Source organism: Heliangelus exortis, chromosome 15 (genome assembly GCF_036169615.1).
Source record: "Heliangelus exortis chromosome 15, bHelExo1.hap1, whole genome shotgun sequence".
In the NCBI taxonomy this organism is placed as follows: domain Eukaryota; kingdom Metazoa; phylum Chordata; class Aves; order Apodiformes; family Trochilidae; genus Heliangelus; species Heliangelus exortis.
This window is the reverse complement of record NC_092436.1, coordinates 6,015,344-6,030,241: the sequence shown is the minus strand read 5'-3', so window position 1 is coordinate 6,030,241 and position 14,898 is coordinate 6,015,344. Positions and strand designations below refer to the sequence as shown.

The following is a 14,898-nucleotide window of genomic DNA, read 5'->3' as shown; positions in this document are numbered from 1 at the left end:
TGGCACAGGATCCAGTGCTGTGCTAAAACCCATAAAATCCAGGGCAGGCAGCAGCAGGTGCTGATTGTGGGTGGGATATTTTGTGTGGCAGACTGAAACCTGCCTGGAGTTGCATATAGAGGTTTCATGCAAGGGGTCCTGAATAGTGTCTTTAAAATCCCTTCTTCAGTACCTTGTGCACAGAAAGAGAAGCAAAAGGCCATCACCTCTCTTGAATTTTTGCAGAGCAGAGATGTTCTTGGACCTCTCCCAGCCTACCCTGGGAAGTGGTAACCCTGGACTGCTCCAGGTGAAGCTGGTTAAAAAGAAATCCAACTGAGGAAGGAGATAGACTCATTGCTGGCCTCCAGGTGCCAACTCTTGAAGAAAATTTTCATTCTCACACAGAATCTTTAAGAAATGATAGATTGCACTGGCTCAGAGCAAACTATCTGCTCCCTGATAATGAGTTGTTAGCAGAGGTAACTCCCAGATCCATTTGTGATCCAAGGGGCTTACAGCTGCTTCCAATTTTCATAATGCCAAAACCACAGAACATGCAGACAGCAAAGGGAAAGGAAGGCAGTCTCCTGTGCCTGTCTGCTTGCTGCTCTTCCTTGGCTAACCTGAGACTGTCAAATGCAATTTTCTTTTGATGGAGGCTTTTTTTTTTTTTTTTTTTAACGTAAATTTGCTGTTGTTGAAAGTGAGTAATTTGCTGCATTGGCTGCAGACAAGGATAGTGAATCTGATCCCTGCACACCAAACATTTGCAACACCTCTTGCAGCTCTGGACACAAACCATCCCACAGCAACACACTCATTTCTCTGGCTGCAGCCCCTGCACATCTTGATTAAGGCTGAGACAAACACCTTTGACAAAGGCTCCTGCAGTCCCAGCTCCACCGTCTTGACCCCAATTTCCTCCACCTCCAGACTCTATGACACTGCTCCAGATGTCACTGCACAGCCCTGGGAACCAAGGGGTATAATTTTTTATTATTATATTTTTTTTAGATTTTGTTTTCAAAGTTGTCCTGCTCAAGTTGCTAGTTGTATTCGTACTTTTACTTTCCTTCCATATATAAGCTTGAAACAGGAAGCCTGAATGCACATCACTACCACACTCCTCTGAAATTGCTGTCAAATGGCAATCAGAAACCAAGACTAGAGCAGAGTATGGTTCAGAGTGTCCCTGAGATTTTCAGCAGTATTTTGGGTCTGATTTATCCTTTAAAGGATTCTAGTTTAGATTTTATTTTATTTTTTTTTGGGTGGGGGAGGCAAAGAAGCTTTTTTTTTAAAAAAGCCAAACCACCTCACAATATTATTCATTTTAGAGCCATGCAGGGCTCAGCTATGCTCTTCCCCATTAGAGCTTGTGGCAATTGCTCAGTCAAATCCCTGGGTACTATTTTGAAAATGCTACAGTTTGCATCTGAAGCCATTCCTCCCCCCATGGCACTGACTCTCTGATACCCTGGAGCCTACTCCTAGGGAAAGGCAGTACCAGCCAGGAGCACATCAGCAGAAAGAGGGAGAAAGAGATCTACTTAAAGACAGCAAAACTAAAGCTAGGGAACATTGTCAGAGCACTGCAAACACTTCTGTGAACAGTGAGCCCATGAGAAGTGAGAAACAGAAGAAGTTAAGAGGATGAGAGCACACCTCAAGACAACAGCAAGTCCCTGGCCCTTGAAGGAGCCACTGCAGTACTGTACTGAAGTACAGAAGGTGAACCTGAAAACAGCCATTTCTATGCCATTAACAAACATTTTCTTCATTCTTAGCAATAAATCAGAATAGTACAACTGCAAACTGCCTGTTTGCAATGTGGTGTCTGCTTTTCTCAAGGCCTTTACAAGTTCTTCCCAGGGAAACAGGAAAATTTTTGGTACCAGAGGTATCACCTTTAGCAGAGTATTAAGGAATTAGCAGAAGAACATAATACAGCTACAGAGACTTAGGGATGAGATTCATGTCACCTACCCCTGAAGGTCTCACAGTAAGCTCTCTAAGCCAAATTTGTCACCTGGGCTTCCCATATGACAAGACAGATAAGCAAGCACCTCTGGAGGGCAATTCCATCCTAAGATGGTGGTCTAAAGCAGTTCAAAAGGAACTGGAGAGCTCTCTGCTGATCACAAAAGTAGCCACTGATGAGTAGCTTAGGAGAGAGCAACTAATCTTTAGTCAGAAAGGAAAAAATCCCTTCTTTATGCTTCAAGGGCTTAGGACATATTAATGCCTGTAAGTAGTGACCATCAGCCAGGGTCAGGCTTGGCCTTGGCTCTTCCTCTCCCCTCTCTTCCTCTGTCCCTCCTCAGATATCTGAGAAAGGAAAACTCCCCTAATACACAGTTCTGTTGCTTCCTCTGATATTTTGCAGAGGAAAGAAAAGTTTAATAAGGGGACAGTGATAAGGCACACGTGTGGACTCCACTTAAGAGCAACTTTTGATTATCTAAACTCCCTGAAGAAATCAGAGAAGTTTGGGAATGGTATCTTAACTCAGAGTCACTACCTGAGATACTGAGATGATTTTCCCACTCCAGCAACCCTTTTAAGCCTCACTAAAGCTGTGACAATGTTTGAATTAGTTTCCTCTTTGACAGATCAAGCCTGTACCCCAAACTAGTGCCAGTAACTCCAAAACAAGGGTTGATGTGGGCTTGCTGGGGAAGGGCTCACCTTTCAAGGTGTGTGTTTGCTCTGGGAGAAGGAGAGTAAATGTAGGAACTACCTCACCTCCTGCCCAGGGGCTGCACAGTGAACAAACTGCTCCCTAATTATTGGCACATAAGCATCAGTATGTCTGGGGACACGAAGGGCTGGTTTTCTAGTCTGTAGGTGACTGCAAATGGGTGGCCTCCTGCCCCAGGACTGCACAGGGCTCTGTGGGATCAAGAGAGGTGCCCAATATCTTCTCCCTCTGATGTCTCTGCTGAGTGTGACACACAAGACTGCTAAGCTGGAGGTTTGCTGTGATAGAGACAACTCAGTGTTAGAAATCTGCCTCAGTTCATCCCCATATTTCTCTTGGGTTCCTAAACAAGTGGTTATTCTTATTGCCTCTCAGCCTAGGCTAATCCAGGTCCCAGCTTCCAGTAAGCCTCTGCTCTCCCCAACATTTCTTCCTTCTCTCTTCCCACAAGAGAGGAGCATGGGGACTCCCAGATTACCATCCCCACACCTCAAAGCTGCAGTCAGTGGGGTTTTGGGTTAGCACATCCATAACAGGCAGAGCAGGAAAGACCTCAGATAACCAGGACAGGCTGGAAAATTGAATTAATTCTGATTAAATCTGTGAAATGCACTCATCTCTTTCTTTGCTAAGGGTGGACTAGGGACAGCTGCTGTGCCCAACTGTTTTTCTGGGACAGTGAACTGGAAGCAGCATTGCTGCATGGGCTGGGTGACAGCTCGCTTCCCCATCCTTGCCTGCAACAGCAACTTCCCCCACCACAGCCATATGTGGTTTGGCTTTCTATTACTTCCTTTGGTAGTTCGTTAAAGACATTAATCATTTTCTGCACAAAAAAACATTTCTCCTGAAGTCCCTGCAGGCCAGGCCTCTTTCTCAGCTCCAACTTTGCTGGCTGCTTCAGCCCTTTGCAGACACAGTGCTGGAGGGCCAGACCTGCCCCCATTTCTCTTCCAGTCTGGGTCCCTGCTAGACAAGGATTGGGTCATCAACCCCAAGTCTCTTCTGCCAAGACAAGAGCCTCCTTTCCCACTCACCTCCAACCCAATGCATCTCTGCATTTGCTGTCTCCCTTTTCCCTAGCCAAATGGTCCCATTTCAGGACCAACACACAGCCAACCACCACATGGCATTGGGCAATAAGCCACATTTAAGTGGTACAACCTCACCATGCAATAAGGATGCTGCACAAGGGGACAGCACAGTGGCATGTTGGAATTGTCACAGCAGCAGCAAGAGGGCTGCAGGCTGTGTTAAACACACACAGTTTGCAACAACCATCCCATGTAGAGGATTCCCTGCTCTAAGCACTGAGGTTTGGCCCCGTGGCAGCTGCAGCAAGGGAGAGGGAGGCCAGGAGTGAGATGAGCTACAGAGCTGTCTGGATGGGAGAAACCAGCAGGCTCCAGCACATATTTCACCAGAAGTCCTCAAAAGCAAAACCTTGTCTGGTTTAAGTAAGGGCTGAAAAGAGAGACAAAGGAAAGCTCCTGCTGTGACATGTCCAGCAGACAGAGCTGCTGCCTAACCCCTTTCCCACGCAGAGTCTCCTGAGTCAGTGGTTCTCCATCTTCCCTCCCTTTGTGCTCTCTGTTAGACTTTGCTCACCTGTAATCTCTCCCCAAGCTCCTACACCTGCTGGTAATTTTTATTGATGTTCACCTGCCAAAATAGCAATGCTGTCCTCCTCCTCACCGGCAGCACTGAAAGTGGTGTGGGTACTGCATGGAAGGAAGGTTAACCAAGGCTCAGGGCACTCCAGGGATACAGGCAGGCCAGAGGGAGAAAAAGCATATTTGAATGAATGGAGTCACTGATGTCTTTTGCTCACTGAAGCTTACTGCTTGAAAACATCAAAGTGTTTGAGATGGGGGGAGACGAGAAATAGCCTTCCATTTCATGTGAGGTCCTTCCACACTGCATCCAGATTACCCACAGCAGCTTCTGTATCTTTCCTCTGACCCTTTGGCCTTCAAACTTTCGTCTCCTCCCACTTCATCCCCATTAGAATTACAGGACCTTTCTTATTAAATCAAAGCCAAGACTCTTAGAGCATATAGAGAGGTGAAGACACATGTTATATCCACATGACAATCCTGCCATCAGTTGTACATTACATCTCAGGCATAAATTATTTTCTTTTGTGCTTCTCCATTCTGTTAAAAAAAATAAAAATCAAATAATTAAAAGACTCTCTTGGAGAAGCCAAGATACAGTAATTTTTAGCCATTACTTGCCTCTTACTGCTACTTCCTCAAGGGACCAGTCAGTCCTTGGATTCATACATACATCTCCTCCTAAACTGTAATCCTGGGCAACAGTTGATGGGGGAGTGTGTGGTTTGCAGAAAATATAAAAAAACCTGATATATATTCATAAAAATAAAAAATAGTGCTGGGCTTTTTCTGCTGTGTTGTAGTGTGATTTCTATTAAAACAGGAGTGTGATTTTATATTAAAAGAAAGCCCTAGAGGGAACAAGTGGGTCTGACTGCTAAAGGGCAGCCTGAGAAAATCAACTGGAGACTCATTACTGTGTAAGCTAATGAGCGATGGGTTCAGCAGGTGAGCAGGGAACAGCTCCTGCTGGATAACATGCTCCTATTATTCTAATAATTCAGTATTATTTTGAATTTTTTTTTTTTTTTTTGAGATGGTGGTGGATTGCTAATGACTCTGTTCGGCATCTTGCCCCACACTTGACTTCCTCAGGAGTCCACATAACCTCCCAAAGGATATCCCATGCTCTACCTGACAGCACTCTTCACTGAGAAAAACATTACTCTGTTTCAGTTCTGTGCAACTAAAGGCAGAGAAGTAAAACCCTCATCTCTCTTTAAAGGAATTCAGTTGAAATAAATGTCTTTCTCTTCAGACGTGTGTTAATATTGCACCCCAGAGAATTTGGATCTGCAGAATAAAGTCTCCCCGACTTATTGTCTCTTTAAGGAGCATGTTGATTTTGTGTTTGCTCTGAGCTCCACATGTTACTGAAGCTAAGCAGGACAGTTTCCATTTTCACTGGCAGAGCTGTTGCCTGTGGGGCTCTAACCCTATTAAGGGAAATGTAAATGTATAAATCTAAAATTCCCACTAGAGTTTTGGAAAGGAACAGCGTGGTTCCCCACGCTGTCTTCCTGGCAGCCACATGAAGATTTCCACTCCCACCTTGCTAATATGCCAAAAAATAATGCCTCTGTGTCTCTGGCTTAGTAAGACACCTATTCACATGAAAAGATTTTATTTTTAGAGAAGGATAAGCTGTGAGCAAAAACTGTGACTGTCACACAATGGACAGGTCTGGCCTCTACTGCTCACTGTTTATCAAATCCCTTTTCTGCCTGCTGTAGAGCCCAAATTTTATTTCTTTCCTCTCCTCTTTGCTCATGGTCAATGAGTATTTGGGATCCTTTTCCAGATGAGCAGATACATTTACAGGTATGAAATTCCCCTTATTTTTCCCGATTGTGTCACATCAGTTTTTCTCCTCAGGTATCATTCCAACAGCCCAGGAGCAAAAATTAAATACATAAAGATAGTAATGCAAAAAATAAGTGTCCCCACGCCCTTTGGTGAGAAAAGGACACCCAAGACTGAAGAAAACCCACTCCTGACATCCTGACCTGTGCTGCCAGCCTCGTGGCAGGGTTGCCTTTGCCAAATGACAGTGGAGGGCCACTGATGCCCCTGCTGATGATGTTGGCCCATGCTCAACCAAGGCTCTCTGTGCCCAGATCCATGAAGGCAGACAAACAGCCCACCCTGTCCTGGCAGCTCTAACTGTGGATACAGCACTCATCTTTTAAATTCTTTTCCTATTTGGGGAAAACACCTGGGACGAGCTCTCACCTTCTCAAGCACTGGCTGCAGCCACCAGCACCCAGCACCCATCCCAGAGCCCCTGCACAGGCCCTCAACACAGATGGATGGTGCGACTCCCAAGACCCATTCCCTCCTGTTTGACAGGATTTCATCAGTCAGCACCCTTCTTAGGGCTGGGCCTGACTCTGTAAGATGCTGGCATCTCACTAAACAAACATACAATTACTAGAAAGCCCTGACAGAAGCTGAGCATCCTTAACCTCAATTTGCTATAAAGAGAAGTGATGCTGCAATTCATCTGCCTGCATCCCATCTTTTCCCATTAAAAAAAAAATCTAAGAAGATGCATTTTCTTGTAACAGCTATGTTGTAATAATCAGACTGCATCTGATAATTAAAGCCATGTTTCTGTTGGGTTATCTCGCATTAAATAATCATAGCTATCATCCTGAGCTCTGCAGGGAACAAAAAATCCCAGTGCATTTACATGAGATTTCTGACGTTGGGAAAATAAAAAAAACAAGTCTACAAACACCGCGACAATTACATACTATTACAGGGCTGGGCTTATTTAGGCTGTGGAAGTTTAATTATAAAAATTGCATTTTAATTGATTGCTGCTGGAAAAATTACATCAACACCTTTCCAAGAAATGGCGACCATTCATGTTTGTCAACAAAGAAGCTTCCTTTAAATTCAACATGCAATAATTGTTTAATTAAGCCAAATTTTTATCCTCGCTTGAGAACGTTCAAATGTTTGCCTATTCCTTCCTGTCTCTGAGAGGTAATTTAAGAGATAAAAAGCAATCTGCAGAAATACTCTGTCTATTTATGTAAGTACCCAAGAAAAAGAAGAAAAAGAAATACTTCATTTCATAGCTGATTTAGATCTAAGCTTGCTGCTATTGATAAGAACATAAGCACAGAGTGAGTGATTGCTACAAATCCCCCTCTAATTGGTACTGGGAGGCCTTCATAAAATATGAACAGACTCCCAACTACATGTTCATTTTCTAATATGTAGAACAGATTCATCTGTTGGCATTCTAGCAGCACACATGGCCTGTACTTGGTATGAGGAGCCCACAGTAGCTGTAGTTGTGCACACATGGGAGAGGAATAAATAATTCATTGTTTTTCATCCTCTCTACAAGTTTTCTTGCAGCTGCAGAAACCTGCTGCAGTCCTGTGCAGACCTCTGTGTTTCAGGTGTGCAGCTCCATAAGGACTCTTCTCAGTAACCCTAAACCTATGCACACGAAAGCTGATGGATGCTTCAGAGAAGCTCCAGGGCTCAGTCCTGATCAGAATGTTTTTTTTAGTTGCTGCTAATCCCTGCAAAGTGGTCTGAGTTTTATGTGGACAGATTTACCAAGCTGGTGTAAGTACCCCTCAACAGGGCACGTCACTCAGGTCACTACCAGGGAAATCTGTCCCTGAGCCATCATGTTCCCTGAGAAGCAAAAGTAACCACCACCACTGGCCTAATGCTGCCAAGGCTCACCCAGGGACTCCAGAAGTAAGCAGGAGTTTCTGCACCAGAAATTCAGTAAAGCTCTGAAACTGTGGCTTAAACCACATGCATTCCCTAAGGAGCTGGGCTAGGCACAGGATGGCAGTGTGTGTTCCATGTGCATAAATGGGGGGATGAAAAATAAGACAAAACTTATGCTCCCAATGCTCGTTGTCTCAAGTAAGCAACCCCTAATCCTTTTGCTGCCACAGTGCTCACGTCCACCTCTCAGGGATAGGAATTTGCAGCATCGTCCTAAGCTTCAGACTTTCTCATATATGGCTCAGAGTTCCCATCTTCTTGCACCTCTCACCCACCAGCAGCATCAGCTCTGCCATGTTTGGTGTGACTGAGTGCAGACACTTCCAGCAAAACCCAGCAGAATTCGCTAGAGACTCTGTTGAGGCAGCAAAGCTCTTTCCAAATGTGGCTGAGGACAGAATCAGTGCACATGTCTTTAAAGCTGATCAGGATGGTTTCACTCTGCTTCATCACTAGGAAGCCTTTCAGGTATGCCATACCATTTTACTCTTCATAGTCACCTTACACTGCTGTATGCTTCTGCTGAATGGCTCTAAATTCACCTTCCCTCTAATCAATTGCTTTGGCCTTCAAAGAAATAGCACAAAAATAGTGTCTCCTAACTTTTAGTCAAGAATCAGCAAAGTGGCAGGTGTGTGTTTTCATACTGTTTAGCCACTGCATGCACCCAGCTGCAAACCCAGAGCCAGCTCATTACTGTCTGTTCTGAGGGGTGGAATGAATTCAGGAAGGTATTTCAGCTATTGAAAGGTGCCCATGTTTCAGTGATGCAACAACATTAGCATCAACTACAGACGTGAAATTTGAGGTTACCACTCGTTTTATTTACAATCCACTTTTGCTTTCTTAATGATTGTGGTTTGCTAAGAGTCATAAATGATGCATTATTCACAGGGACCACAGGACCCATAGGTGGACACTGCCCCAGACAGAGGTATGAACAGTTAATGCTTAATGATAAAAAGTCCCCAACTGGAAGCATCAGAAATACAGAAGTTATTGCTTTAGACAGCTCAGTGACAACAGCAGCCTCCAGATACTTTACACATTTATCACTTTCATGGATATTATTGTTACCAATTTAAGATCACCACTAGCACATCATTAGCAGCTTCCTATCACTGTCATCTGCACATGAATGCCTGTACCTCGTACTGCAAATTCAGCCACAGTCACACCAAAGCTTGCTCACCCTAACTGGTAAGCAGATATATGTCAGGCAGAGGTAGACAGTGTCACAGTTGATGCAGAGATATATTTTGCATGTGATCTCCCTAGACAAGGTGCTGTCATTTTGCTGCAGTTCATCCCACCACTTCAGCATCACTCTGCAAGCTGCCCAACAAGGCTTTTTGCTTCTGCTGTCATCACTGATTCTTAATATATATATATTGTTTTGAATGATGCTGCTTCAAGCACTTGCCATAAGGACTACATTTAGCACATGAAGCCAGATTCTTGCATAGGGCAGGACTTGCCATGGGGCTGGGACTTTATAGTCTTCCTCAAACGTTCTGAGACCCTGATAGGGGCAGCAGAATGTTTACAGGGTCCAAACACACTTGAATTAAGCATCAGAGAAACAGATAATGCCAGTGAGAAAGAAAACAGTGCTTTCCATTTCCATGGGAACAAAAATTGGTACTTTTAACTGGTAACATGGCCAGTCTTTTCTCAGAGAATAAGGACCACTGCGTGGGCATGGTTTCCATTCTCTGCAAATAAACAGATCTTTCTGCTGATACATAGTCTTGACAACCAGGGAGGGAATTTGCTGGAAGATGAGGAAGGAGAGAATTCCTGGTGTAAGTTTCACTCCAGCAGTAGAGTACTAAAATGAGATCACCTAATGGTCTGGGGGGGTTTTGGGTTAATGTTATTCCCCTCCCCCTGTCCCCATAGGGTACAGGGAACAATACCTTCTTTTGCACGTACAAAACAAACGCTGCCTTCCATAATCTGGAAGAACTTGGGAAGTTTTTAATTATAAGAGAAGAAAAATGAGGACAGGTGAAGTTGGACTGTGTGGAGTGCTCTGCTGGTCTGATCTAGGACAATGTGCCCTACATAGAGCTCAAATATAACATCCTCTGGGAGGCTGTCTTGCTTCCATTCAGCTTTTGTGAGACCACCCCCGCCCCTCTGGCACTAATGATGGATTTCTGAGGCATAACCTGTATCGTGGTCTTGCTATCAATGTTCATACTGTAAACAAAACCATTAGTGGCAGGCGTAGAGAGAGAGGGGAAATGATACACAGAGGGAGAATTTATTCTAGTGATATTCTTGCAGTTTCTGCTTTCTTCTTGCTCTGAAATAGCTCATCCCCAGCCAGCAAATCTACCCAGAGGGGTGACACTTTCCCTTGATAGATACAAGGTCCCTTTTTTTCCTTCTATTTATCTACTTTTCTTGCCAAAGAAGTGCCACTGGCCTGAGCTGAAATACTTGCTCTTTCTTGATGGAAACCTTGTAGTTGGCAAGTAGAGGAGTATTAACAACAATAAAAATCTTTAGATGTGTCATTTGGCAATCCAATGAAAGTATGGCTAAATTATTACTTCTCTATCTTATATCACACATATCCGAGGAAATTCCTGCAATCTCATATTTGTAAACCCTCCAACAGGAAAAAACCAAAACCAAACAAAACAAAAAAAAAAAACAAATGCAGATTTATTATTTTTTTTAAGAGCCTTATTAATTCCCCTCCTGTACATTCCTCATTCTTTTTGCAGGAAAGCATTTTTAGCTTCTCTGTATTAGCAGAAAGAACAGTTTGTGTTCATCTCTACCCCACTCTCCACATGACTAAACTGCAGAGAGGATGTTTTGTTGAATCTAAAGGATACTATGGACATCCAGCAACAACAACCCAACAGGCTCTACAAAGGAAAGGGTTCCTCCAGTCACTCCTGTCAGTTCTTATACACAAACAGGCTCAGAGACTGAAAGCAGTGTCTAACACCAGGTAGAACTGAGAAATTCTTTGTGCACTACATAGCAGCAACACAAGCCCCTCATACACAACACTGCACCACTTGTTCCATACTGCAATAGCTCCTAATGCAACCTCAGTTTGTGTTATGGCTTGGCTGGTTGTATTTTTTTCCTTTGGTTCCCTGCTGGTCTTATTTGTTGCTGCTTAATTTGACGTTACCTGGCAAGATTTTCTTTTCTTTTCCTAACTATACAATATAACAAGAAAAATACAGCTAATGCACTGTGCTTTAGTAGGGTACAGATACCCCCTAAGACTGACTTTGTGGTGTGAATTCCATCTTTAATAATTGCTTTTAGAGTCAATACTTTCACTGGTTCTTGACACTAGAACTCTTCTACCTCTCTGTCACTATTAGTCATGCCCCTTACTGTGGATCTGGACTCCACTTGCACCATGCTGCTCTTTTGTGCAAGGTCTTTCTTAAATTACAAGGACAGATGGCTAAACTGAGGCTGGAAAAGAAGTTGCTCACACTGAAGAAACTTCTGTGCACCCCAGAGGTGGAAAGGGGTGCCTTTGTGTACAGCAGGGTTATAGGAAACAGAGGAATGAACCCTCAACATTGTAATTAGAGCAGAGGTTAGAGAAACAGGAGGAAAAGAATTTCTGGGGGTTCTATTGCACTTTGGAATAATGAAAGGGAAAATGCAAGACTGCATTTGCAGCACTACTTTGCCCCTGTGTTTTAGCAAAATCAAAGAATGATTCAGAAATCCTTTGCTCATGTGTTTGGGGTCGTCTTGCAAAGATCCTAAAGGAGTCGCACATTTGGAGCAAAATGTCTCATATTTTGTCTCAAACAAAAAAACACCAGTCAGGAATAAAGATACCAAAGTAGAAGAGAGTATGGCAAATGCCACTACTTACACGTGTAAGTCATTTCAAAGCTGTCACTGATGTTCACAATGTCAATCTGGGGAAGCAGCTTAGGGGGTTCCGTGAGCTGAGACAAGGCAAACCTAAAAGCCGCATGTTCCTGGGACTGCTGATTAGGAAATAACCCCCCTGGGGAGAAAAACAGAACAACAAGAAGAAAGGTCTTAAGCAAACCCATTTTAGCAACTTCTAAATTCCAAAATGTTCCTCAGAGCAGAGGCTACAGCTCCCCAGCCCAGGGAGCTCCTCGCTCCTCCAAAACCCTCCAGCACACAAGAGCTGAGGAGTTTTGTGCCTGCTGAAGACTGGGAAGATCAAACCTTTCCAGTCTGTTCATTATGCAATGCCTGGATCACATTTAGGAGCCTTGATGCATCCCTGGGCCTAACATTCTGCAGGGTCGGGATGAACCACAGGGTTTGATTCAACCTCTTTGGCTTCCCATAACTTTAAGGAAGAGAAATGGAAGCATTGCTAATGTTAACTTTATAAATAAAGGAGTAATGAGATTCATCCTTTCTCCTCCTCTCACTTACAATTAGGCTCAATTTAAACCCTTCAGAGAGGAGGGGTTTTCTCCAGAAGGGGCTCAGGAGCTTCCCAACACTATGGGACTCCAGGGTATGGGTCAGACTGGGTGAGCCTGGGTCAACAGGCACGACACTGGATGGATGCTACAAGAGCCCAAGTAACATGGGACCCATGGCCAGACACTTGCTGCTGCTGGAAGTTTGCTGCATGGAAAAAAACTCTAAAATTAACAGGTTACAGTTGTCTAACTCAAAGAGGGATGGAAATCAAAAGCTCAGCCCTCAAAGAGACTGATTTGAGCTGAAGTACAGGATGATATAAATACGATAGGAACTGGGACCAGACTGTATCCAGGTTCAGAGCATTTCCCCCTATGATGGACCTGGAACAAAGTGCCCTAGGAAAAGTTTCCAGCTGCTTTGCAGTGGGAAACTTGGCTTGTGGCAGATCCCTTCACAGCCATCAGAAGGATGCAATTAAATTCAGGCTGTCTTGTAATCTACGTCCATTTAAAAGGATCACTGTTACTGGCATTTTACGAGCAGGGAAACCAAGCAATGAACAACGAATTAAAATGAAGCAGCAGAAGTATCAATACCCACCCCTCCAGGGCAGATGTCTTGGGAAAGAAACAAATGCGCAAGGACCTGCTAACAACGGCACTTTGCACATCTTTAGCACAGAGGGCATCTCCTTCTTCTGTGGGAAGGGATATTTGTGCATTCCCCCCATCCTCCCCCATATCACCTCCTCCAGCTTACTCATGGGTGTCAGGGGAATAAGATGCTAGTAGCCGAGCTAAGCTATTAAATGCGGTTGTTGAAAGGCAAAAAAAATCTGGGATGTTGCACAGATTCGGGGTAAAGGGGAGGCAGGAAGGGAGTGAGATTTGGATGCAGCATCAACAGCAATAAAAGCACAGATTGTGTAGCTGGACTCAGGCAGGAGTTCCTTGAACTTGGTAGATTAGCAATTGATTGGCATTGTAAAGAGAATGGAAGTAGGAAAAAAAAAAAGCAGGCATGCAAGAGAAGAGAATTTGGGACGTAGTTACTAATCATCATCAGGAAAAATCACTGGGACTGTAATAATAAACCTGGGGAGAAAGGGAGGGAGAGAGGAACACTGAGAAGTTACAGGAGGGGAGACAGGAATCAAACAGGCATTGTTGGTGTGCAGGGGGAGCAAGTAGCATGAAATGAAAAGAGACTTCAATGCAAAATCTTCCTCCAATCGCTCTGCCCTTATTCTTTAGCAACAACAACAGAGCGCTCCTGTTTGTTACCTCTCGTCCCAGTTACCTACAGATGAGAGCATCCTCACAAAAATGTATCATGCAACCCCCGATTTTGCAAATGCAGCAAAGCACAATGGCAGTCCATTCATTTCTCAGAGAAAAAAAAACTGATTTTTTTTTTTTTTTTCGTGCTTCCTCCATTTCAGAAGCACTTTTCTCCTTCTGTCTTGGTGTGTGTGCAGGCATTTATTCCAAATCCTCCCCTCCCCCAAAACCAAATTGATCCATCTCGCTCTTAGAAAGCCGGTACCAGCACACAAATCCAGCCCTCGCGGTTCACCCCCTCGGTCTCATACACACAAACACAAACATTTTGCCTTTGCAAGCAAAGGAATGGGTCAGTTTGCCCCCACCATCCCCCCCCCGCCCCCACTTGCCAGGGAATGTCAATCCTAAACGACCCCGAGCTTCGCACTCACCTATCTGGATGTTGTTGGGGAAATTGGCCCCTAACACCGCCCCTAGGAAACTGGTGCAGAAGAAGGCAAAAATGTGCTGCATATTCCCTTTTGCATTGGCGAAAAAGAAGCCCAGTTCCAAGCATAGATTTGATTTTTCCCCCGGTCTGCTCTCTTTAGCTGCCTCTCTCGCCTCCCCTCCGCTGAGCCTTCGCGGCTGTGCGTCTCCCTCGGTCGGAATCCAGCGCTGAGACTGCTGCTGAACAGAGCCTGGCAGCAGGATTAACTGAGCCTCGGGAGAAGAAAGAGAGCCCGCTTCTCATCCACATCCCTCCCCCGCCACACACAACGCGAACACGCACACGCACACACCAAGCGCTTCCCCCCAGCTCATTCCTCTGCTCCCAGTTGGAGCTCAACAGCTGGTACCGCATCCTCCCTTCGCCCCGGTTATCCCCCCTCGGGGGTCCCGCCTGGGGTCTCTAAGGGCGATTCCCACCTACCCACGGAATTCCTCCTCAACTTCTCTTGACAGAAGCCAGAAGGAACTCGCAAATCAGTAGGTGGCAAACTCCTCTAAAGAAAGTGCTTGAACTCTGAGCCATCGCTTCCCAACCTGGGTTCTCTACCTCTGAGTCCAGGAGTTAAACATATGACTCTCCACAGCCTGGTTCATTATGATTAAAGAAAAAAAAAAAAAAAAAAAAAAAAAAAATGTGTGTGTGTGTGCA

The 14,898-nt window shown here is 44.6% G+C and overlaps 1 protein-coding gene across 2 annotated transcripts in view; it reads right to left on the bottom strand.

Annotated features, from left to right (window-relative positions):
* Positions 1-14,513, bottom strand: part of GRIA1 (glutamate ionotropic receptor AMPA type subunit 1) — a 117,093-nt gene extending 102,580 nt beyond the window's left edge. For both annotated transcript variants that reach the window (XM_071758773.1, XM_071758772.1), the window contains exons 1-2: positions 14,189-14,513; positions 11,933-12,070 (exon numbers count right to left, since the gene is read on the bottom strand). In XM_071758773.1, coding sequence (XP_071614874.1) covers positions 11,933-12,070; positions 14,189-14,270 — 220 coding nt within the window. In that variant the 5' untranslated portion in view covers positions 14,271-14,513. The remainder of the gene's footprint in view (positions 1-11,932; positions 12,071-14,188) is intronic.
* Between the last annotated feature and the right edge of the window lie 385 nt (positions 14,514-14,898).